This window comes from Eucalyptus grandis, chromosome 9, assembly GCF_016545825.1.
Source record: "Eucalyptus grandis isolate ANBG69807.140 chromosome 9, ASM1654582v1, whole genome shotgun sequence".
Lineage (NCBI taxonomy): Eukaryota > Viridiplantae > Streptophyta > Magnoliopsida > Myrtales > Myrtaceae > Eucalyptus > Eucalyptus grandis.
The window spans coordinates 28732957-28757011 of record NC_052620.1 but is presented as its reverse complement, the minus strand read 5'-3'; the positions used below and the strand labels follow the sequence as shown (position 1 = coordinate 28757011).

General features: G+C 38.3%; 1 protein-coding gene across 1 annotated transcript; it reads left to right on the top strand.

Annotated features, from left to right (window-relative positions):
• The first annotated feature begins 15094 nt into the window (after positions 1-15094).
• LOC104415140 (kinesin-like protein KIN-13A) lies at positions 15095-23548 on the top strand. The gene is given in 15 exon segments (XM_010026395.3): positions 15095-15350; positions 15508-15588; positions 15774-16026; positions 16364-16585; positions 17569-17760; positions 18262-18366; positions 18742-18784; positions 18787-18818; positions 18987-19068; positions 19495-19657; positions 20730-21059; positions 21353-21571; positions 21673-22252; positions 22344-22409; positions 22734-23548. Coding segments are annotated over 13 exon segments (2418 nt in total). The 5' UTR covers positions 15095-15350; positions 15508-15588; positions 15774-15825; the 3' UTR covers positions 22917-23548.
• Positions 23549-24055: the final 507 nt, after the last annotated feature.

Below are 24055 nucleotides of genomic sequence, written 5' to 3'. Positions count from 1 at the left end.
TGAAAAAAAGAAACCCTGCGTAATACTTCTATTTTATGTGTGCCCAGGTCAAACTTTGACCTGGGCCCACCATCACTTGGCTTCACGTGGGAGACTTCTATGTGTCTCTCCTTCCCTCGGTGTGGAATATGTGTGCCCAAAGTCAAATATTTGACTTGGCCCCACGTTGAAAACCTTGGCTTCACGTGGAGACTTCCTACGTGCGTCTCTCCTTCCCTTGGCGTGGAATATGTGTGCCTGGGCCCCATGTTGCAAGCCCCACGTTGAAAACCTTGGCTTCACGTGGAGACTTCCTACGAGCGTCTCTCCTTCCCTCATTGTGGAATATGTGTGCCCAAAGTCAAATATTTGACTTTGGGCCCCATGTTGAAAACCTTGGCTTCACGTGGGAGACTTCTTATGTGCATCTCTCCTTCCCTCAGCGTGGAATATGTGTGCCTGGGCCCCGTTGCAAGCCCCACGTTGAAAACCTTGGCTTCACGTGGGAGACTTCCTACATGCGTTTCTCCTTCCTCGGCATGGAATATGTGTGTCCAAAGTCAAACATTTGACTTTGGGCCCAACGTTGAAAACCTTGGCTTCACGTGGGAGACTTCCTACATGCGTCTCTCATTCCCTCGGCCTGGAATATGTGTGCTTTGGGCCCCACATTACAAGCCCCACGTTGAAAACCTCCCGTAGATAAAAGAAGAAAATTTTGCTACTTTTTTTTATTCTATTTTATTTTCTCTTTTGTGCAGCTTTAAGAAGTTTAGCGAATTATTTCTACTTGGGAAATCTTTATCAACAAAATTCAGTATAATAAATCGTCATTTGAATTCAAACTCGAGACATTAATTTAACAATTTTTTTGCAAGGAGATTTCATTAATTAATGTCCCATTTTCCTTGCACAATTATTTTCATGAATGTAGATAATGTTTGCTCTAAAGAAAATCGATACCATAATTACTACCTGATATGCATGGTGTGAGGATATTATCTCCAATGACCATGACGGTGCCTAACTTGGTCAAAAAAGAGCATGTACTTGGCTGCTTTACCATTCTCGAGCAACGACTTCATGGCAAAGGCCCACCCAAGGCGGCGACTCAGCAATTTAAGGTAAGATTTTGAAACTTTCTTGTTTTCGGCTTGCTGATTAGGAATCAAGCTCACCTTGGCATAGCGGCATATTAGAGAGTACAAAGCAAACATTCCTCTGATATTTGTCATAGCCAAAAACCTAACACAAAAGTACGTTAATTGGTATAGCTAAAAATAAAACTTGCTTGTGAAATGGTGAGAGACAAATGGGTTGCCCTCACCTTTGTCGTTTGTCATTAGAACATTGAAGACATACTTGATCAAGCCAATGACAATGATCAAGTAAAAGATTAGAGACAATGCTCCGAGGACATTGTTGCCGTGTTTTACCCCATGGGGGGAACTTGTTGCCCAAACATAGACGATGTGCCTAATGTAGAAAATTATTTACATAGACAACTAATCAATCAAGAAGAATCGGATCGATATATGACTATAAAACACCAAAATCAATAAGCACAGCGGAGTTAAAGCGTCTTGTTTAGCCATTACTTTATTTGAAGAAAAATAAATCAACCTAATAATCGAGATCTATTGGAATGCCAGATCTTCCTCTCTATGACCTATTTCGGTATAGCAGCTTTTAATGGAATTAAAACGACTTATAGGTATAACCTACCATTTTATAGGCTAGAAAGGATTTAACAAATCCTAATCAATAGCGTGTTAACTGGGTCTTTCCCATTACGAGTTTCAGTTAAATACAATTACCTACACTTTGTTGTTCAACTAGGTCCGTTATTAATAGATGCTAAAACCCAATTCAATAAGATCACTCAAGGGTTTAACAAATATTGGAGGCAAAAGAATGCTTCAAGTGCCATAACTTGGCACAAAGGGACACTAAAGTGCCATAACTTATGAAAGTGCCACTTAAGTGCCACATTCGAAAAAAAATGGATCACTTAAGTGCCGCTCAGTGAGTAAAAGGCGAAAATGCGACGTGTCGATTTTCCAAGCAGAAGTGCAAAATGACACTTGTTTTGCATACCGACATGGCCAAATAATACAAAAACGGCATCGTTTTTAGGCTGACGTGATAAAAAATAATATAAAATTAATTAAATTAATTTTAAAATTAATTTTAGTTAAAATATTTAAAAATAATAATTTTAATATTAAAAATTTAAAAAATTTTAAAAGGGGGGTGGGAGGCGGTTGAGGGGTCCGCTGTCGCCGGGGTTGTCGGGCCTTGGCCAAGGGCTGGCGACCTCGGTCGACCGATGGTGAGGGCTCACGGCCCCGCCCAGTTGGCGAGGTCGGCTCGGGGCGAGGACTCGCGAGCCCTCACCACCGGTCGACCGAGGTCGCCGGCCCTGGCCAAGGCCGGCGACCCCAGCGACAGCGAGGACCCCTCAACCGCCTCCCACCCCCCTTTTTTTAAATTTTTAATTTTTTAATATTAAAATTATTATTTTTAAATTTTTTAACTAAATTTAATTTAATTAATTTTTATATTATTTTTTATTCCACGTCAAGCAAAATGATGCCGTTTTTGCATTATTTGGCCACATTGCATGCAAAACGGCATCGTTTTGCATTTACTTCGCCGGAAAATTGACACGTTAGCATTTTGGCCGGAGTGCACTTAAGTGATCCATTTCTCTCCAATTTTGGCACTCAAGTGTCACTTTATGGCACTTAAGTGTCCCATTGTGTCAAATTATGGCACAAAAGGGTCTGCGTGTCAAATATTGAAATATCCATTAACTTGACTATTTAAAATAGAAAAATTAATTAATTAATGTAAGCTCATATTATAGAAAATTTCCAACACCTAAATCACCATACACCACCCCAATGCTCTAAGGCCTCATTTGGTTCGACTTTCCCAATGGGCTTTGGGCCCCCAGAGCCTCTTGAGAAAAATTTTGTGTTTGACAAATATTTTTGAAAGTTCATTTGCCAAATGTGAGCATTCCCAATGTTAAAAGCTAAATGCTAGGGAAGAGATGCTTTGAGCATTGGCATTTTTGAGATACAATTTTCACTGGTCATCGCTTCATTGTTCATCTTCTTCCTGCCCGAGAGTTGCGCTTCTCCGGCGCCGCCGCCGCCCCGGGGTCGCACGTCCACGGTGACCACCGCCTAGGGTGGCGTGACTCGCGACCTAGGCGGTGTTGCACGACCTCAAGTGGCATCGCATGGGTCGCACGGACCTTAAGTGACACCGCCCTGAGGTAGCGCGGACCTCGAGCGGCGTCGCTTGGCGTGCGCAAACCAATCGACGCCGTGAGTGGCCAGATTTGGTCACTATGGGCCAAATCGGCCACCGGAAGCCTTGCCTAAGGTCGGGCGACCTCGGCGTCGCCGAGGCCACGCAACCTCGGGCGGCGTCGCTTGGGTTGCTCGACCTCAAGCGGTGTCGCCGAGGCTGTGCGATCTTGGCATCACGAGGCCTGAGGTTGAGGGACCCAAGCGGCTGGGTTGTGAGACCAAGGGCGTCCACCTCCCCCCATTGCCACCATTGCCGCCGCTACCACTAGCCACTCCCCCACGATTTTCCCCTCTCCAACCGCATCTCCTCCTCCCTTTTCATTTCTTTTTTTCCTTTTTTTTTCACCTTAAAGTTACTTTACAAAATATACACAACCAAACACACTTGCTTTCACAAAATGCCTCTTCACTCAAAGATACATGGGGAAATGGTTTTGCATTTTCCTAAAATTGAACCAAACGAGCCCTAAATTTTGAGCTTTGGTATTAGCCCCCATGCCAAATTCTACATTTAGCATGGCATAGCCAAGTCATAATCATAACAGCGAGGCCCTAATGACCTCGCCTAGATCTGTGGGCGAAGTCATGGGCGAGGCCTTGCGACGACCCTTGCCTACTTTGGGCAACGTTGCCCGCAACCACCTAGCGGCCCGTGAGGGCCCTTGCGGCCTTGCCTAAGGCCTTCGTGACCGGCGAGGGTCATCTCGATCATCAGATATCATTAAGAAATAGGAATCCTTGTTATCGAACGATTTCCAACAATTCTTTCCATATGAAATGAATACCAACTAACACTTTGACTTGACTTTTTTTTTTTTGATGGGAAACCAGTTACCCTCATTGGCCCTACAGAAAAATACAAAATAGAAATAAAAATTAAAAATTAAAAAAAATCTATATAAGACATTTGGTCGAAATTGGCACTCAAGTGATTGACTTTTCTTCGATATGGCACTCAAGAGAGTAAAAAAAAACAGTTTTAACACTCAATTGAGCAACGTATGAAAGTTTTGTTGCCCCTTCTATTCTTATGCCTAGACAATTGCCTCTTGGCTTAATGTCTAGATATTGATTCCTCCATGCAATAATTTGCCGCTTGATAGCAAAAGGTGACATTTCATGTTGAAATTTGTTTGTTAAAGTACCATTTTCAAATTCACAGGATAACGAATGATCATTTCCTTTATTCATTTTTTTTTCCAGAAAAACTGGAGTCCATGATCTTTTAAGATTTGGAGGATACAGATTTAGATCATGGACAAACCGCCCCGTATATCAAAACATGATCTCTTTCTTCTTCTTTCTTAGAAAATCAAAGTGTCATTTCGTTGGCACCCAATTTTAGCCCATAATTTGTTAAGGATCCTTTGAAACAAAAATTAGTATCTAAGTCATGTAATGTCGTGATTGCATTAGATTTGACCAAACACTTCTTACGTGAGATTGTGATCTCAAACTCACACCGCGACGCAAAAGTATTCAACCAAGAATTCAACGGAGAAGGGCGAAGCTCTACCTACTTCTCAACTCGAAGTTTTTTTTTTTTTTTTTTTTTTTTTGGTAAGGATTCTCAACTCAAAGTTAATTCCTTCATCGACCAAAAAAAGTTCAAGAGTTGATAAAAAGTAAGCTCAGGCGGCGAGGAAAGCAGTTGTAGAAGGAGAAGTAGGAATTTAATGTTGCCACAATAAGGGTGATAAAAAAGCTTACATATGGAAACTAATGTGACAAGTATAAGCACGGGCGATTAAGTGGTGTGAGTTATCTTCTCCTAATCATGACAAGTTATTAAGGGAATAGGGCAAAAAGGTGGATCAAGCGGTTATTGGCAGGAAATTAAGAGAAATTTCGTAGACATTAACGTTGTCTTTACCATTTGTTGAATTTATCTCCTTCTTTTTGTTATGATTTGTTTATTGATTTTTGATCTATACTTTGAATGGATGAATGGATACTATCTTTGCGTGCTTCTTCTTTTTGTTATGATTTGTTTATTGATTTCGAATCTGATCTATGCTTTAGTTGGGGTCCAGAAGCTAGAGCATTTCCATCCTCATAATCATTTTAAATCTACCCTCTAAACCCCCAAACAAACCATGTCGTTCCGGTGTAACCAATCAAATACTTTCTTTTATAAGGTTTCATTTTTCTTATTCCTTGGAAGTGTTGCTTGAAACTTCAATTATTTAGTTAAACAACTCAAATGCCTATGATAAACCTCTGAATCTGCTGGACTTGGAGAAATGGAGCACGAGAGTCTTCAATTCTTCTTGTACGGCCAAGTGATTGATCTACAGGAGGCTCGTGAGCTTCACATGATTGATTCGCAATGGAACTGCGACAACGTTAAACAAATTACAGTTATTGGAGTTATAATTACTATGGGAGCTACAAGTTATGCCCAATCAAGAAAAATTAGAATATTATCCGATAATTACAAAGTGATGACATTTTTCGAGCTATGAAAGTGATGACATTTTTGAGCTATGAAGTGTAAAGAAAACTCACTATTAGTCATGGAAAGTTACTAATCACATTGAATTACTTGTGTAATGACCCAAATCCTCAGTTAATGCAAAAATTCCCCTCCAAAAGCAATTCATAAAATTATCACATTTTAAGAAAAAAGGACAAATTATCCCTCCAACTTTATCGATATAATTATTCGGGCTTCTTGCTCGCACCTGGCTCAAACTATAAATGGGCCTCATGGTTAGGTCCATCCGTACAAGGATAATTTTACACAACCAGAGGCCCAAGCAAAGAAAATAAGGAGAATCATTGGGAATAATGTTAGACGTACAAAATACAACTCACATAGATCAAATGAAGAAGCTGCACATAAGATGCTCGGCCTCCAATTGAAATTCGCCACCTCAAATGATGGACATGCTTTAGGTGTAGAAATTTATTCACATAAATAATTAATTGATTGAGAACAATCATTTCCATAAATGACTATAAAACACCGAAATCGATAAGTACAGCAGAATTAATAAATGCATGTTTAAATCATTGCTTCACTCGAAAAAAAATAAATCAATCAGATAATCAGAGATCTATTCGAATGCCAGATCTTTCTCTCTATGACCTATTTCAGTATAGCAACTTTTAATGAGATTAAGCGACTAATAAGCATAACCTACTTTTTTATAGGTTAGAGAGGGAATTTAGCAAACCCTAATTAATAGCGTGTCAACTAGGCCCCTCCCATTATGGACTTTAGTTAAACACAATTGTCTACACTTTGTTGCTCAACTAGGCCCCTTATTAATAGATACCAAAACACAATTTAATAAGATCACTTAAGGGTTTAACAAATATTGAAATATCCATTAACCCGATTATTTAAAATAAAGAATCAATTAATGTAAGCCCATATTAAAGGAAATTTTCAACATTCTCCCACTTGAATTACATTAATTAACTTATTTGTATTTTAAAAAAGATTTTATATTGAAAACGACACTATCAGGTTAATAATTGAAAATTTTGTTTTATGTGGCCACAACTTTAAAAAATAATATTCCAATAACGATAATTCAAAATCAATCTAATCCTATATAACATCAGTATAAGACTATGTGGATCAATTTGTTAAAAAAAAATACCACAACACATGACCTTCTATAATCACATATAATAAACATTATATTTTCATAGATTATGGGGTTAATATTGGAGTAAGAAATAATGCCAACATGTGAACAAAATATACACTATTTCTTATCGATTCTCAATGCAATTTCTTAACAACGTGAAACTGCATTAGCGCAATTTCTAAACAACATGAAATTACACGACTAGGTCACAATCCAACATGAGATCTCATAATTAATGACATTCAGTAGTCTTTAAACTAAAATTTATCTAAAGATATTGTTTTATACTTCTATTTCTCAGTTAACAAAAGAAAGGATAACGATAAAATCAACAATAATAATTATTGAGAATAAATGCTTTAATAGACATCACGAAAGTATTATCAATTTGCATATAATTATAATATCCAGAAATACAAATTATATAACTCTCACTAACAAAAGAAATCAAAAGAATCTAAAACACTCATATTCTTCACATGTTCTTTAAACAAAATGGGTTGTAAGCCTTTTGTTAGAGGATCAACCAACATAGACCCAGTTATGATATTCCCAATCATGGCTCAGTTATGATATTCCCAATCACAATATCTCTCTTTTTTACCAAGTCTTTAATAATATAATATTTGATCCAATTAACATTTCAACCGTGGCATTGTTGTTGTTTATAACTGTTTATCACAAATAATGTAATAAGATCAATTATGGGCAATAAGCAATTCAACAAAAATAATTAGTACATTTAAACTCCTCTTTGGATAGACTGTATAATGTGCCATTATTTTCCATAGCATGAAGTTTATAAAACAACAACAAGAAGAATTACATATAATTGTCAAAAATCCATCCCCTTTGAGCAAACAAATCCATTAAATTATATATCTCCATAATATCAATATAAATAAGAATTATATATAATGTTCAAAACATTTATCCCTTTTATGCAGATAAATATTTTTCAATTATATATCCCCATCTTTTAAATTTGGGAATTAATCTTCATGCTATTTTCCAAATAAACATACACAATAACCCCATTTGGGTGAGTTATTGTATATACTAATTTTTATTAATAGGGAACTCCAAAAATTTATGCCCAAAATTCATTTAACAATATAAAGCGATTTACAACATGTGTTTCCCAATATTATATTGCATTTATCAAGTGACAATTTTTGCCACAATTTTTTAAATCTTTTTTATTTCTTTATTTTTATTATTATTTTAATATTTTGGACTCTCCCACAGGCCCTGACCTGCGAGTAGCCCAGATAAGATCGCGGGGCCAGACCCGCGAGGCCCAAAATTCTGGACCAGACCCGCAAGAGCCCATGCTCAGAAGCTAAAAGAAATATGGGCTTATTTGGCCCCAACCCAAGTGAGTTATAGCCCCAAGATTCTGGGCGTGAGCCCAGAATCTGAATTTTGAATAGAATATGGGCAAAAGCCCATATTTTGGCCCAAGCCCGGCTGGAAGAATTGGGCTCACGCCCATGAATTAAAAAAAAAAGGGCTTAGACCCATTTATTCTTGGTTTTGGTATCACGCCCATAACCTTTCTTTTTTTTTTCCTTGGTTCATGGGCGTGAGCCCAGAACCTTTATTTTATTCTTGGTTATGGGCCCCATAACCTTCTTTTTTTTTCTTAATGGGCGTGAGCCCAATTTATTGACTCAGCCCAGCTGGAGGTCTTCTTCAACCTCCAGCCGGTCAAAAAACACATATAATAGTTGATTTTTGATGAAATTTTTTCATGGATCTTACATCTAATATTAATATAATTGACTATAATTAATTAAATGAAGAACAAACGAAATAATGAACCATATTCAAGATTTAAAATTTCGGACTTTACACCTCCATGGCCGAAAATTCGATTTTCTCTTGTTTAAGCCAAAAACTTACCTTAATATAACCGAAAGATGCTAAAACATATATAAAATAATACCCATGCAACACTTTATAACAAACATCAATCAATTGCATGTAATTTAAAATTCTAGAACTTTTTCAATGTATAAACTCTAGAATTTCAAATTCAAAATTCTTAATTAATTCTCAATTAGTACTTCCAACATATTGTCGCGGTGCATCGAAGATAAAAATATGAACATGCGGAACATGGAAAAACAGCCGTCGCGCCAAGGCTGGAGATATGGAGGACCGAGGAAGGAGAGGGCTTGATGTGGACGATGATGACATGGGTAGGGCTACCTTGGCTCCTGATGAGTGAAGAAGCAATCACGAGAGTCCACTCAAGGGCGTACAAGCCATAGCTGCTCTCGTCCATCCCACTGCCATCGCCGGCCTCTTCTCTCCGCTCGCCATCACTCGACCGAATACTGGGGCAACTTAATTCAAAGGTGTAATTGGGAGGATAAGGTTCTTTTTGTGGTCAGAGTGGAATTGAAAGAAAAAGCAGAAGGGAAAGCGAGGTCATGGTTTGAGAATAGGTGTTCTGTGTGGACTGTTCATAGACGAGCGATGATATTTTGGTTGTATAGGCTCAAATTTGATGAGGTGAACTCGTCTTGAGTTTGGCAGAACTAATGTGATCAGGCAAACGGCAAACAATCTCACATTTGAGTCATCAAAATAAGGTTTTGAACCAAAAGGATGGAAATATTCTAATTGGGACTTTGGTCCAACCCCAATCTTTCTACTCTCTTATTGCAAAAAGATGGATACTTGAAGATACATTATTAGAAGAAAAAAAAAACTGCATTCAGAGTAATCTATGTATGTGTTCCAACTTTAGTAATTTAATTGTTGATAAATTATTCATCGAGCAAACAAGCCAAATCATCATCGAATGATTCAACAAGAATGTTCAATCACACACATCTCTCAAAGATCTACTCAAACGAAACATCAAATACAATGATCCATTGATCCGAAAGTTGAAGAATTTTACCACGCAAAAAAGCAAACCCAACTCAATTTCACTCTCCGTCGTGTCCGGGTCATCAACCATTCTAATCACCGGTGTCTCTCGCCGGCCTAGTAATGAAGTAATAAACGAACCTAGACAGTCCAAAACTTGGCCAACCCTCACTAGTAGATGGAGATTCATAATCAAGTTAATCACGATGATGCATGGAACAACTCCCAAAACGCCACTTCCGTAGAGCTTTGGAGGTGGTCCAAAAAGGAGACACCCTGGTACTTCTCAAATTGAATAACGTCGTAAAGGACTTGGACCCGCGAGATCAGGGCATTGATTGCCCCCGCTTCCGCAAGGACGAAGCTCGTCTCCGTGGAGAGAATCTACAGGCAAGGAAAGGACATCGCTACGGGTTTTAGGTGATGTACGCATAGTCACCTTTGGTTTTTGTAATGGTCGGAGTTCATTCTCCCTCCGAACGGGCGAAGCGAGTCGAATTGTCCCGCAGATGTTCGAATCTCGATATGATAATTGGAATTGCAGATCATTGTGTAGAATGATTGGTAGGGGCAAGGTAAATGAGGGTATTGATCAAAAGATTCTTTTTTTCTTTTAGAGGATCAATGATCAGACTTTTGACTCTAAAATAGGAACGTACATTGACGCTTGTACATTGAGCACCGGACGAGCTTGTATTATATGAGATCGGATAATCAATTCTTGCAGCATTATGGCCATTACAATGTATTGATAATATCTTAATTGCATAAGCAGTCGATGAGTTATCGTAGCAAAAATAGAGTGAACAAGTATCCATTATTATGATTTTCTTTTTTGATAGTAACACAAATGGTTCTTAAATTTTAGCCCAATATGTCATCTGATCATTAAATTTTTAATTTGTTCAATGTGGTTCTTGAATTTTATCCCGATGCACAATGTCGTCCATGTACTTTTAATTTGTTCAATGCAGTTCATAGACTTTTGGTACATATTCAATGTAGTCTCTAAACTATATAAAAATATTCTATATAATCCTTCTATTAATTTAAGCTTAGGGACAATATTGAACATTTTCATATATTCCAAGGATTACATTGAACATGTACCAAAAGTCTAGGGATGACAATGTTCATTAGGCTAATGGACAATACGCAGTTCAAGGATCACATTGAACTAAATTAAAAATTCAGAAATAATATGGACCAAAATTTAGGGGCCATTTGTGTCATCTCCCTTTTATATTCAACTCCTTCATTCGTAGCTCTAATTGGCCGACCAAGACCAACCGAACAAGGCCTAAATAAAAATGCCTCTCCATTCCAAAAATGTGAAATTTTAAACACTAGGGATGAATGCCCTAATTTCAAGTTTGCAATCTCTAATTAGTTGGACCTCATTACTCAAGACTCTTACGTCACATGCTTTAAGTTAAAGCGAGGCTCTATTTCAACAGAAGTGTAACGCAAGATATGATAGGTTAAGGAAGGCTACGTTTATAAAATACCCCCTCCCCCCACCGATCACCATCGTCCATCATTTTCCCATCTATGTGGCCCCACCCAGCCTAACACGGTTGATTCATCTTCTGTGCTGGCCTTTGCTTTTGGTTGAGATGGGCGGTTTGAGTTGTGCACGGTATCTCCTTACCTTGAAATCGGGAGTGATCGATTCGAAAGTGGACAATTTCCGAAATCCCGACTTAGACTAATTTTGTTACCAATGAATCTACGGGACCCCAAACAATTGGTTTCTAAAACTATTGGTTTCAGTCCGGTTCCCAAGTCTAACAAAAATATCAGTTTATTTTATATTTTAGGCAAAAAAAAGGAAAGTATTATAATTAAGTATAAAAAAATAAAATAATATGATTTCCTGTGCGAGTCAAGTAGTTATGTTGTTATTTGTGTGCGTTAACAAATTGGACCCGATGCTTGTTCCCACTTGAAATTGTTTCACTTTGGTCTCGTACACTTGCCATCGAGATTAAATAGAAAACGCTTCAAATGTTAATGGAGAAAAATACACCGCACAAAGGACATTAGGTTGAACTTCTTTATTTATCTAGATAGCTGAATTGTCCTTTTTCTGCAAAATAAATTCACTGAAATATATAGTGGAATTATAAATCTAGATACTTTTTTTGGTCGGAAAATTATAATTCCAGATAGTTAAATTATAAAAAGGCTATAAAAAGTTACAGTTATCTATAATTATAAAACCTACTCGAATCACGTGTTAAGATGATTAAGGACTCAGATTCTCTGGGCTTTCCACGCTGTCTCTCTTGCACGCGACTCCTAGTTTAATTCAACACACCAAAAGAAAAAAAAAAGATCTAAAAGTATCGAACCTAAAAAAATCATTTTCTGTATCGTTTTCTTTTTTTTTCTTTTTTTTGAGCAAATATCGTTTTCTTTATTTTACAAGATAAGCTAAGTATCCAAATTTAATTAATTTTTTCTCCCCTTCTTCTTCGGGATATCCCATGCGCCCATGGAAATTCCGACTTTCGGCTTTATATTTAATATAAACCAACCCCACCCCCCACGGGGCCCTGCCAAGTGGTAGGTAGGTACACGAAATGTTTTGACCAAAAAAATGACAGCCCACAAATGCTGATAAATTAATAAAATGAAAAAAAGAAACGATTATGATAAATTGGAAATTGGATTTCCAAATCTCAAAAAATGAGAAGAAAAAAAAAAGCCCCACATGGGCTTGTCCCGTTCCGTATGATATAAAATTATGTTTGACTTTTGTTTGTGGGCACGGAGACACTTGTTTCCGAATTGTCACTTTTTCGCGAAATCCTATATATCTAGGGGACGCACATTTATGCAAGCGTTTCCCAAGATTAGTGCCGTCCTCCCATGCACATGTTACCTCTTAAAATAAACAATCGACGTTATATAATTATGCCACGGAGAAAACGAGCATTATGCCCTAACCAAAACAAGTTTTGTCACATCTCTTGTTGCTTCTCGTGTTCCTCGGCCATCCGTTACTGATTTTTGTCTTGATTTTTATAATCGGGTAAGTTTTGTAATTTCGAAATGACTTTCATATTCCCATTGTGAATGCCGACTGATCTCAATTTTCTTTTGAGATAGATAATTTGTAGGAGTGAGGAAGAAATGGTGTGAGTGATGTTGCTATCATTTTAGGGTTGAAAATCATAAATTGATATACTTATGACAAAAACAAATCCAAATTAATACATTGATGATGAATTTACCTCAATAACTTTTGTCAAATTTTATCGTGAAATTACTAAATTATATGATACATGATAATAACCCAATTAACGTGGAAATTCATATTAATTTTGGATAAATTTATTATAATTGTATCAATTTTTTTGTGATATTTGGAGTGAATTTATCATAAATTTATATCAATTCAAGTTTTTCTCGTGATATTAATCTGTTTTTTTTAACTTAAAAATCGCAAGACTTGCTGTTCCCGAAAAGGAATTGCATCATTTTCTGTACACTTATATTTGCTTGCTTTGGAGTGATCTGTACGGACTTAGCTGTCCTGGAAGCCCCAACTTCACTTTCAAGGAAACCATTCTTTTTTTTTTTTTTAATTGAAAATATGAACGTTGAATTACTTCACATAATTCCATTTGATTTGATCATTCAACTGACTTGTAGAATTTGACGTCACGACATGACATTTCTTCTTCTCCTCCTTCTTTTTTGCATTACTCTTCTAGAAACAAAGCTCGTATGTGTTTTTTTTTGGCTTTGTATTTGAGAGTTTATCCATATTAAATTGGAGAAGTAGGATTTAATGACGTCAAGCAATCATGCCTGCACGTCTACTTGGATGCGCATGCCTTATGGAAAAATTGCATCGGGCTCATGCTGCTTCGGTGCGTAAATTTCACCACAAGACCCCACATTTTCTACCATGTAGTTGTTAAATAGGCAAATCTATCAAGGAAGCCACCTAAAAAGTTACAAAAAATTGACAATATAACCTGTGAGGGTGGGTTTAATAACGTAAGATCAATTCAAATTTTGGGACAGTACATGTTTGCCTATAAACTTTCACCAATTGTGGATCAAATTGAATTTTTATTTAAATGGTTGTGAAACTTCCGTTATATTTTTTGTTAGATGCGTAATACTTGTTGACTTATGAGAGGTAAAAGTATATTCCCATCCTTTTTTGAAATAAATTTCTCATATACACCAATAGAAATTTAAAATAAAAATAAAAAGTAAAGGAAGAGGATAAGAGACAAAAAAAAGATGTGCTTTTTGATTTTTTTTTGAAAGAATCCATTTTTTTATCGAGCCAACAATGTTTGTTACTAAGTTTTACTCTTTATTTTACATATGTCAAAGTTTTACTCATCATTTTATATATGTCACTCTATGTACAAAAGATGGTGATATTTAGTTCAAAGGAATAACCTCATTGCGAACAACAACAAACATTACCTAAAAGTTCAAAGACTTGTGTTATAATTACCCTTTTGTTTCAGCTTAAATTGGATGATTGCATTTGAATTCCATTGACCTATATAATATTAATTTGATGTAGAATTTATGATATCACCTTACTTTGTTATTTTTTTCTCATGACAAATTACCTCAACACATTGGACCATGAATTTGTATAACCAAGGTTTTCTTGATAGGCGACAATTCTTTAACATAACAAAGTTTTTTTTTTTAAATCTCAGACGATAATTCTTAATTTCAACATTCATCTTTTGTGGAAAAAGAATTTTTATCAATGATGTTAATAGACTGAAATTTGTGCTATTGAAATCGTAAAAGCTATCCCTCATGACACCATTGATAAATAATTTTCCAAATACGGATCAAATAAACTTTTTCTTTGTTGGCAAAATAATCACCACGCGAATGCAATGGAATTTCAAATTTTGGGGGAAAACGAACGTGGTAATTTGCTGGTCCAGCGGCAACTTCTTCTCTCCAAACGGTGGGGCCCCGTCGCGTCTCTCCTCCGACTCCCAAACCGCAAGCAGATGGCGCCTGTCCGAAGCGCCTCGTCGTTTTCCCGTCTGTACGAGACGTTGGCAAAATTACATTCGGCCAAAAGCAAAAAAAAAAAAAAAAAAAAAAGAAGAAAAAAGAAGAAAGAATTTAACAAAATCGCATAATTACCACGTCGCCATTGCCATCGGTTTTTTCTTCCTTTTTTTTTTTTCCCAATTAGCCGTTTTAATCAAATATTATTTCGAAATACTAAGAAAAAGGGGGAAGACGTAGATCGCGATTACACTCCAAAATAACGTCAATTTATCTTCCCCCTCTCTCTTTCTCTCTCTACATTTCATCGCGAAAACCTCCCTCCCTCTCTCTCTCTCTCTCTCTGGCGTTCTCGGCTCGCGATCATCTTCTGGCGTGCTTTGCTACAGGAAGGAAGAAGAGGCGGCATTGATGCTCTCCACCTCCTCCTCCGGCGGCGGCGAGGCTCCGATCTTCCGTTAGGGTTCCTCCGGCCGCCGGCCCCTCGGCCTCCCTCCAGATCCGCCGGGGCGCAGATCTCGAATCGATTGCTTGTTCCCGACTCATCCTGGTTGGTAACAGTCTCTCTCTCTCTCTCTCTCTCTAGCGGAGCATGCATTCGAGCCCCGATGAAACGATGCCGCCGGGCTCGGATTGCTGGCCCGGCCCCCGCCCCCGCGGTTTGAAGATTGCTCACGCGCCGATCGGTCCCGCTTGAATTCGTGCAGATTTCTTCTGGAATCGACCCTCGGTCCGCCTCGGTCGCCCGCCTTTCATGTTTTGCGTCGAATCCGAATTCTCTCCTCATTGTAAGTCGATTGCGTTTTTGCTTTTGTTTTCTGTTTTCTTTTTTTTTTTTTTTTTCGGTTCGCCCCTCTTGTCGTTCGCTTGACGGATCGCCGGATCGCGGATTCGCGTGCGCGATCGTTGGGCGTTTGAGAAGTGCGAGGGATGGATTTTGAATTTCGCTTTTTGTGTGTTTGTGTGTGCCAAGAGTTGATTACAGATCTTGAAAATTGGCTCCCCAAAGACGCTCGCAGCGCCACATGGGTGGCCAGATGCAGCAGAGCAACGCCGCGGCTGCGACTGCTCTGTACGACGGGTCCCTGCACAATGCGGGCCTGCCGAGCGACACCGGCGATGCGGTCATGGCTCGATGGCTGCAGTCTGCTGGGTTGCAGCATCTGGCCTCGCCTTCGGCATCGACGGGAGTGGATCACCGTCTCCTGCCCAATCTCCTCATGCAGGTACTCTCCCCTCATTTCATCTTGTTTTCCTGTTCTCGATGATCATGCCAGTGACGTGTCAATTTCTTTCCACTTTTGATTGATCGTTATTCTGGCTAGTTTGGAGGGGTGATGATTTTTCAGTCGTGGGCATCTGTCCAAATTCGAGGTTATTAGGAACAAATGTAGAGTAAGTTCAACCCTTTACTTGGCAACCATGGGGTGCACGATATTTTGGGAAGTTTGGTAGTTATTTTCTATACTTAAATGCAGCTCAGGATTGTTGTGGTTTATGGTCATGGTTTTGCTATTTTGTTCAGAAAATTCAGCTAATAGGTGCTATGGTGACATGTTACAGGGATATGGAGCACAATCTGCTGAGGAGAAACAGAGGCTATTTAAGCTGATGAGGAACCTCAATTTCAATGGGGAATCTGGATCAGAGACATATACACCCACAGCTCAGACATATGGAGGGGTGGGTGAATCAGATGGCTTCTACTCTCCTGACTTCAGGGGTGATTTTGGGGCTGGGCTTTTGGATCTTCATGCTATGGATGACACAGAGCTTTTGTCTGAGGTATGATTCTCATCATGTGCTAGATAGAAGTGCATATCTAGAAGATATGAAAATATATTAGTGTCATGTGCTTTAAGTTGGAGAGAGTTATCGGGTTAAATTTCCATCAAAGTTCTCAAATTTTCATGATTCATCTATAATAATTACATTTACAGCATACCCAATATATGAAGGAAAATAACAGCTTTAGAAGCCATTTATAGCAATGGAGTTCAAGCTTTATTAATGTATCTAACCAGAAAGCAGCATTCCACTGTGCCTGACTCCAAAAGTTTGATAATGCATAGTCTTCTGATTCTCTAACCTCAACAGAAACTATACTAATCCATAGTTTGATTATAGTGTTTTAAACAGCACAATGACTAATGGCACAGTTTCCTGCATTACTGATAACCCTAATTATTCTCTTTTCATTATATAATTTTTATCAAATGCCATCTAGCAGTTAGTTGCCATCTATATCATCCTTCTCGCTGTTCCTGCAATTCCCAGAACAAGAATTTCCCTTTGGCATAATTTATCTATCTCAGTGTTTCTGTGTGTAAATTCTTGTTCGTATTACTGGAAAAGAACCATTTTCAATACTTAAGGGAGTACTTGGGGTGTCCAACAGAAAAATCATGAATGAAATTTATTGTGAGCTGATTTTTCTCTGCATTCCTGAAAGGGGTTCATTTAATTTGCTTTCTCTCTATGTCTCCATACTTGAGTTGGGGATAGATATCTATAGAGTGATGTTTTGACTGTCTGTTTAATCCTTCAAGCATGGGGTAATGGCTGTGGATCTGTGACACCTGTTTCTAGTTTCATGCCCCACGGAATTTGCCTTGTTTCCCCAATAAAATAGACCAACCATAAGCTGCTGGCTTTCTCATAATGCTCATGATGATTCTGCACTTGCCATTCTCTGATTTTGTATCTCATCCAATACTTTTCCTATTCATGTTACCCAATAAAAGATGTTTATTTGATCTCTTTTTCAGCATGTCATTGATGAACCCTTTGAGCCATCGCCATTCATGACCAGTGGCCCTAGAGGTTTCGAGAATGACTTAAATCTGAGAGCTGACACTCAGCAAAGAGGACAAATGGATGCTGATGCATCAGTTTCCTTTCCCACGAACGAGAAGGAAAGCACCACAAAGGAAAATAATGTGGCTAAGATTAAAGTTGTGGTATGCTGGCTTGCTGGACATACTTTTCTTTGAATATGTGTCAGCCTTCTGCTGCTTGTCTGTTGTTTAGTTTGCTGTCTTTCCGCAGCCGAAGTTCTGACTGTCAAAGAGAATGACAGATTCGGCTAAAGAAAGTTTAAGAGAACGTCGAAACTGGATATTTATTATAGCTGAAAAGTCATTTTTGCATGTGCCTTCAAATCTCTTGAGGAGCTAAAGAATTTTTTTTACCTGTTTTTGAGTTTTCATGTGCTTAATAAATTTATTTATTTATTGGAAGAGAAATATACGAATTTTATGCATTTTTCAACCTGTGGAATCTCTTTCCTTTATCAGTATAATTGTGGCAATTAGGATATTTATGTGGCATTGTTATTGCTCTTTGTGGCATTTGTACAGATAGCCATTCTGTTTTTCCTTTAATTAAATAGAGCTGTAGATTATGCATAGTTTCTTAACAATATTCTTATATATGTGATATTATTTTTATTATTATTTTAGGTTCGGAAAAGACCTTTAAACAAGAAGGAGCTTTCAAGGAAGGAGGACGACATTGTCACTGTGTCTGACAATGCTTATTTGGCTGTCCACGAGCCCAAGCTAAAGGTTTTACTAATCTCTCTCCTTGGAGAAACTATATCTGCAGATTCTATTGTACCTTTTTATACTTTTGAGTCTGCTCAATTGCTCCCAACTTTTCACTTATATTACATTGACAGTGGGTGGAGTAGGAAAACATCAGTAGCATGCTGAATGTACTTAAGATCTTTCTTCTTGAAGTTTGGGCCCTTGCCTTGAAACTGCAATGCCTCTATGAACATTCCTTTAGAAAAAGTAGAACTTACAAGGACAGAACTTTTTCTGAGATAATTTTCGGATGTATGCATGGGATTGTGCTAAATTTGTATGGTTCTTGTTTTTTTTTTACCGCTTTTTGTTTTATTTATTCTGATTACATGGTTTTTAATTCCGATGTTTAAGGTGGACTTGACTGCATACGTTGAGAAGCATGAGTTTTGTTTCGATGCGTTCTCAATGAGCATGTCACCAATGATGAGGTAACATGCTTACATTCATATGAAGTTTGAATATGCTTTTTAAGTATTGATAATTCATTCTGCTGAATTTCGATGTGGAAGGGTTTTGTGTTTTCCTTCTTAACATGCATTAGTAGCATTTTCTAGTTTCTTAACAATATTCTTATAAAGATATAATTGCTTTTGCAGGTGTATCGGGAAACTGTAGAACCAATAATTCCCATCATATTTCAGCGAACCAAGGCTACTTGTTTTGCTTATGGTCAGACAGGTACATGGAAGTGTTTTCCTTACTAAATTTTGCTGTTGATCCACTAACATCTATCGATCTTTACAAACTGTTTCTGATCCAGTTTTCTTTGTTGGAAAAAGCTCCCTGCATGTTATGGGATCATGTCTGACTGTTTTGCACTGACCATTGCTCTCTATTAGTAATGTTGGTGAGGGCAGGGTAGGAAATGCAGTGGTTAATCTGTATTTTTGCTCCCTTCTTGAATTGTAAAGCATCTACATTTCACACACACACACACACACACACACACACACGCACAAACACATACGTATATAAATATATATAATTCTGGCTACACATGTTTCTGGATGATCAGCATCTCTCTCTCTCTCTCTCTCCATATATATTTGCATATATTTTTGTGTTCCTTGACTGATGTATGGCCAATGATTTTATTATATCCAGGTAGTGGGAAGACCTACACTATGCAACCATTACCTCTAAGAGCTGCCCAAGACCTTGTCAGATTGTTGCATCAACCTGTTTACCGAAGTCAAAGATTTAAGTTGTGGCTTAGCTATTTTGAAATATATGGAGGAAAGCTTTATGATCTTCTCAGTGACAGAAAGTAAGTACATTTTAGGAATATATGCTGCACAACAATGGATTATTGCTTTGTACTCAATTGACTGATATCATCAGATGTTACAGTTTATTTTATTTTTGCTTGAGTGTTCTTTTTTTCCTTTTGTTAGAGGCTAGAAAGAAAGGAGGCCTGCTCTGACTTGAAGAAAACATTTTTTTTTTTTGTATTGCTGATTGTATATGGCATGTTGTAGCATCACACGTTTTCACCCGGTAAAGTGTGTGTATATTTTACAGTTGAATATTGTAACTGATGTACATACTTGATTGGCTAATAATAGCACAATTTTAAATTTCTGACACAAGATGACCACATATTGATGCATTTCAGAAGAATGAAACTTTTCCACCTGTTATGCCGTGAATTGAGCAATTTTTTTTATGACTCTTTTGAATAACTTTCAGTTATTGATGTTCTTGAAAGATTCTTAAGATTCTTATCAATCATGAGGCTCTCTCTATCTTGTAGACACAAGCACCCACCCACCCGCATGCCCACACACATTCATATTTTGATTATTCTGTGTACCTCAGGACCTTCACAATCTGCAAACTAGATGATTTTCGTTCACATGTGGACCTTGGAGCCATGTCCTTGATCTTGTTAATCACTCAGATTCGGAATGCATGAAAATTGGTGTCACTGTATCAACTAGTTCTTTCCTTTGTCACTGTATCAACCAATTCTTTCCATTGGCAATTATGCTGTTGGCTGGCTTTATTCTCACCAGCATGTTTCATGCATGCTGTGTAATCCTGGAACCCCGAATTTTAGGATATAGACATTGTCATAGCACTGGGCTTGGGGCTAGATGCATTCTTAAAAACAATCAGATACACTTGAATAAGCTCATTTCACATGAATAAGACTGAGTTTATGGTAATTTGCAAATGACAACATGCATGGTAAATATATATGCTTGTTTATGTATAAACATGGTAATGGCTAATGCTTCATATGGTATTTAATCTATACGGTGCCAGTTCCTTTTTGCAGTCCGTTGATTGTTAATGTATAAACACACTTGTTTCACATGGCTTTATTTTTATTATAGGAAACTCTGTATGAGAGAGGATGGACGGCAGCAGGTTTGCATTGTTGGGCTGCAAGAATTTGAAGTTTCAGATGTGCAAATTGTTAAAGAATTTATTGAGAGAGGAAATGCTGCGAGAAGTACTGGCTCAACTGGTGCCAATGAAGAGTCCTCCAGATCTCATGCTATTTTACAACTGGTAGTAAAGAAGCACAATGAGGTGAAAGAATCGAGGAGGAACAATGATGGAAATGAGTCTAAAAACGGGAAGGTTGTTGGCAAGATATCTTTTATTGATCTTGCTGGTAGTGAAAGAGGTGCTGATACCACTGACAATGATCGACAAACACGGTATAGCTCTCACATTAGTATATTTACACCTAACTTGTTAATACTGATGATGTCTTCATGTTTTAATGCTAAATTGAAAAGGTTCACCCCCTGTGTCATGTCTGTCTTATACCTTGAATAGGAACACATCTATGTCTGGCCTTGCTTCCCTTGATCAGAAGGGGTATTTCATACATATTAGTATGTTTGCCTATTTCCTAGGCAGCAGTGGCCCCTTCTGCTAGGAGGCCAATGGAAATGTTGCGGTTCATCTTCTGGTTTTCTAAAGCTGGCCCTTTCACATGATATTGTAGGATTGAGGGTGCAGAAATTAATAAGAGTCTTTTGGCTCTCAAGGAGTGCATTCGTGCTTTGGACAATGACCAGATTCACATTCCATTTCGCGGAAGCAAACTCACCGAGGTGCTCCGGGACTCTTTCGTTGGCAACTCGAGGACTGTTATGATATCTTGCATATCACCAAATGCAGGCTCTTGTGAGCACACACTCAATACCTTGCGATATGCTGATCGGTATGCTACTCTCTTCTGTGACATTTGGAAGGAAGCTGCTATGGTTTTCCTTAGCTCCCAAGTTTGTTTTGTTTTAACTAGATTTAATTACTTGTGAACAGTGTCAAAAGTCTTTCCAAAAGTGGAAACTCAAGAAAGGATCAAGCTGTAAATTCAGCTCCCGGTAGTAAGGATTCTTCATCAGTGTCACTGTTGCCGAATTCTGCTGACCTGGAGGACCAAGAGGTTAAAGCAGTTGATTTGGGAAGAAGGGTTGTAGAAAAAGAAAATGCTTCTCACAGTTCTGCTACTGATTATGAAAAGCTGCCTTCGACATTTTCATCAAACTACACATCCAATGGGAGGGAGGAAAGTGGTGGTGTGACCTTTCCCCCGGTCGACAGGGACAGAGTTGACCTGAAGAACACTCATGGCAGTTCCACGAGTCAGAGAGCAAATTATTACCAAAATTCGGCTGATGCAGAAGAGAAGGTTCAAAAGGTGTCCCCTCCACGTAGAAAAGGGCCTAGGGATGAGAAACAAGAGAAGCCTGGGAACTGGACAAAGAAAGATGCCGTGGGATCTGATCTCCCCACCTCAAGCTTCCCTCAGCAGAATGCAGGCAGCTATAGTCAAAGTAATGCTGGTTCTAAGAGACATGAATCCGAATTGATTGATGGGAATATTAATGCAATCCTTGAGGTTTGTTTCTATCAAGGCACTTTCCTTTAACTTATAAAATTTCTCAGATGCCTTTTCATTGTTCTCATTAGCTTTTGAACTGTTCTTCCAGGAGGAAGAGGCTCTAATTGCAGCTCACAGAAAGGAAATTGAGGATACTATGGAGATTGTTCGCGAAGTAAGCTCATAATCAAGATTTCTATTTGGTTTTGGTGATGCTCTGCACGATGACTTAGTCTGTTGTCTGCACTAGAACAGTTCTCTTCCTCACTTTTAGGCCGATAACAAATGGCACCAGTAATGTGAGTCAAGGGTGAAATCATAGTTGGGTGGTGAGAGTCACTTGTGATAGTGCAAACTGCTTTGGTTCGTGTTGCATCTTTCATGGGGTGGATATCTGTCAGATATCAACCATAATCTGTTGTGCACTATTTTAGATGGGATCTAAGATTTTGTTTGTCCATATTACCAATACCATATAATGATACTCTCTGGTGGTCAGGAAATGAAGTTGTTGGCAGAAGTGGACCAACCAGGTAGCCTCATTGACAACTATGTGACGCAGTTGAGCTTTGTGCTTTCACGCAAGGCAGCAAGTCTCGTGAGTCTTCAAGCTCGTCTTGCCAGGTTCCAGCATCGACTGAAAGAGCAAGAGATACTTAGTCGTAAGAGGGTACCTCGTTAAGGGAGCCACAGTTCTGCACTGGCGATGGCACAGTTGACTGTAATGTAATCTCTGTCGCTAGTTACTTGCTATTTCTTATACGACCAATGACTCATCTTGTATTGAGGATATTAAAGCCACACAATTGAACATTCCCCTTTCATCTGTATTGACTGATGGACACAGGTACTGGTCAGTGGGTCATGATTGTACTTAATTCGTGCTGCGTTGGTGCAAAGGGAGGTATTGTGTTGGTGGCGATTCATGGGAAGGAATTTGCAGCAGTTGATTATTGACCAATGCCGATCGCGGCCGGACTTGCATTAGTGAAAGGTGGTGGTGACGAGAATTGCTTTATCGACTGCTCATTGTGGGTATATGTTGTTGTCGATTGTATCTTTGGACAAGTCTGGTGGCTCTCTTTGCTGTGTATGGTGAATGACGAGGGCCTTCGGCTGCCGTTTGTCTGGGGATTGGAATTTGAAAACATTTTCCTTGAAAGGAAAGACAAAACTTTCAAAAGATAGAATGTGTTTCTTTTATTCACTGAAATATATGGCATTCTGCCAACCTCATTGTATCATATATTTCTGTGCTGCCAGAATGTTTTGTAAAGTGAACAAATCATCCAATGACAAACGTGTGTTTTTTTTCCTCGTCTTGATTGAATAATAAAATGCCAAAAGTGATCGTTTGGAGGAGGACTAAAGTGAAAGGAACAGGAGAAGAAAATAGTTGGTCCCAATATAAATATTAAATTCCATCTAGATCGATCAAATTTGATAGGCATCGTCTCCTTTAATAGTTCAGATTCAATTTAGTAACGTACTATTTTTGGGGTCAGGTCATTTTTGAAGATGTGAACTCAAATTTGCTAAAAATTCACGAGTTGTCTCTTAAGAGTTTGTGCACTCAAATTATCTCTAGAAAGCCCGTTTATAGGGAGACAAATGATACCAATAATAAAAAGATTCTCAAAATTTTGCAGAAATAGAAAAAAAAAAACAATATCTGGCTAAAAATAAAATTAAAAGAGAAAAACAAGGGAGCCGGCCCGGCCCGGCCCGTCCCAAAATGTGACCGTTACGTCCGCAACGTTCGACCCGCTCCCCTCCATCTTTCCACGACTTCGAAATGAATAAAATGAATTCAAGCATCTC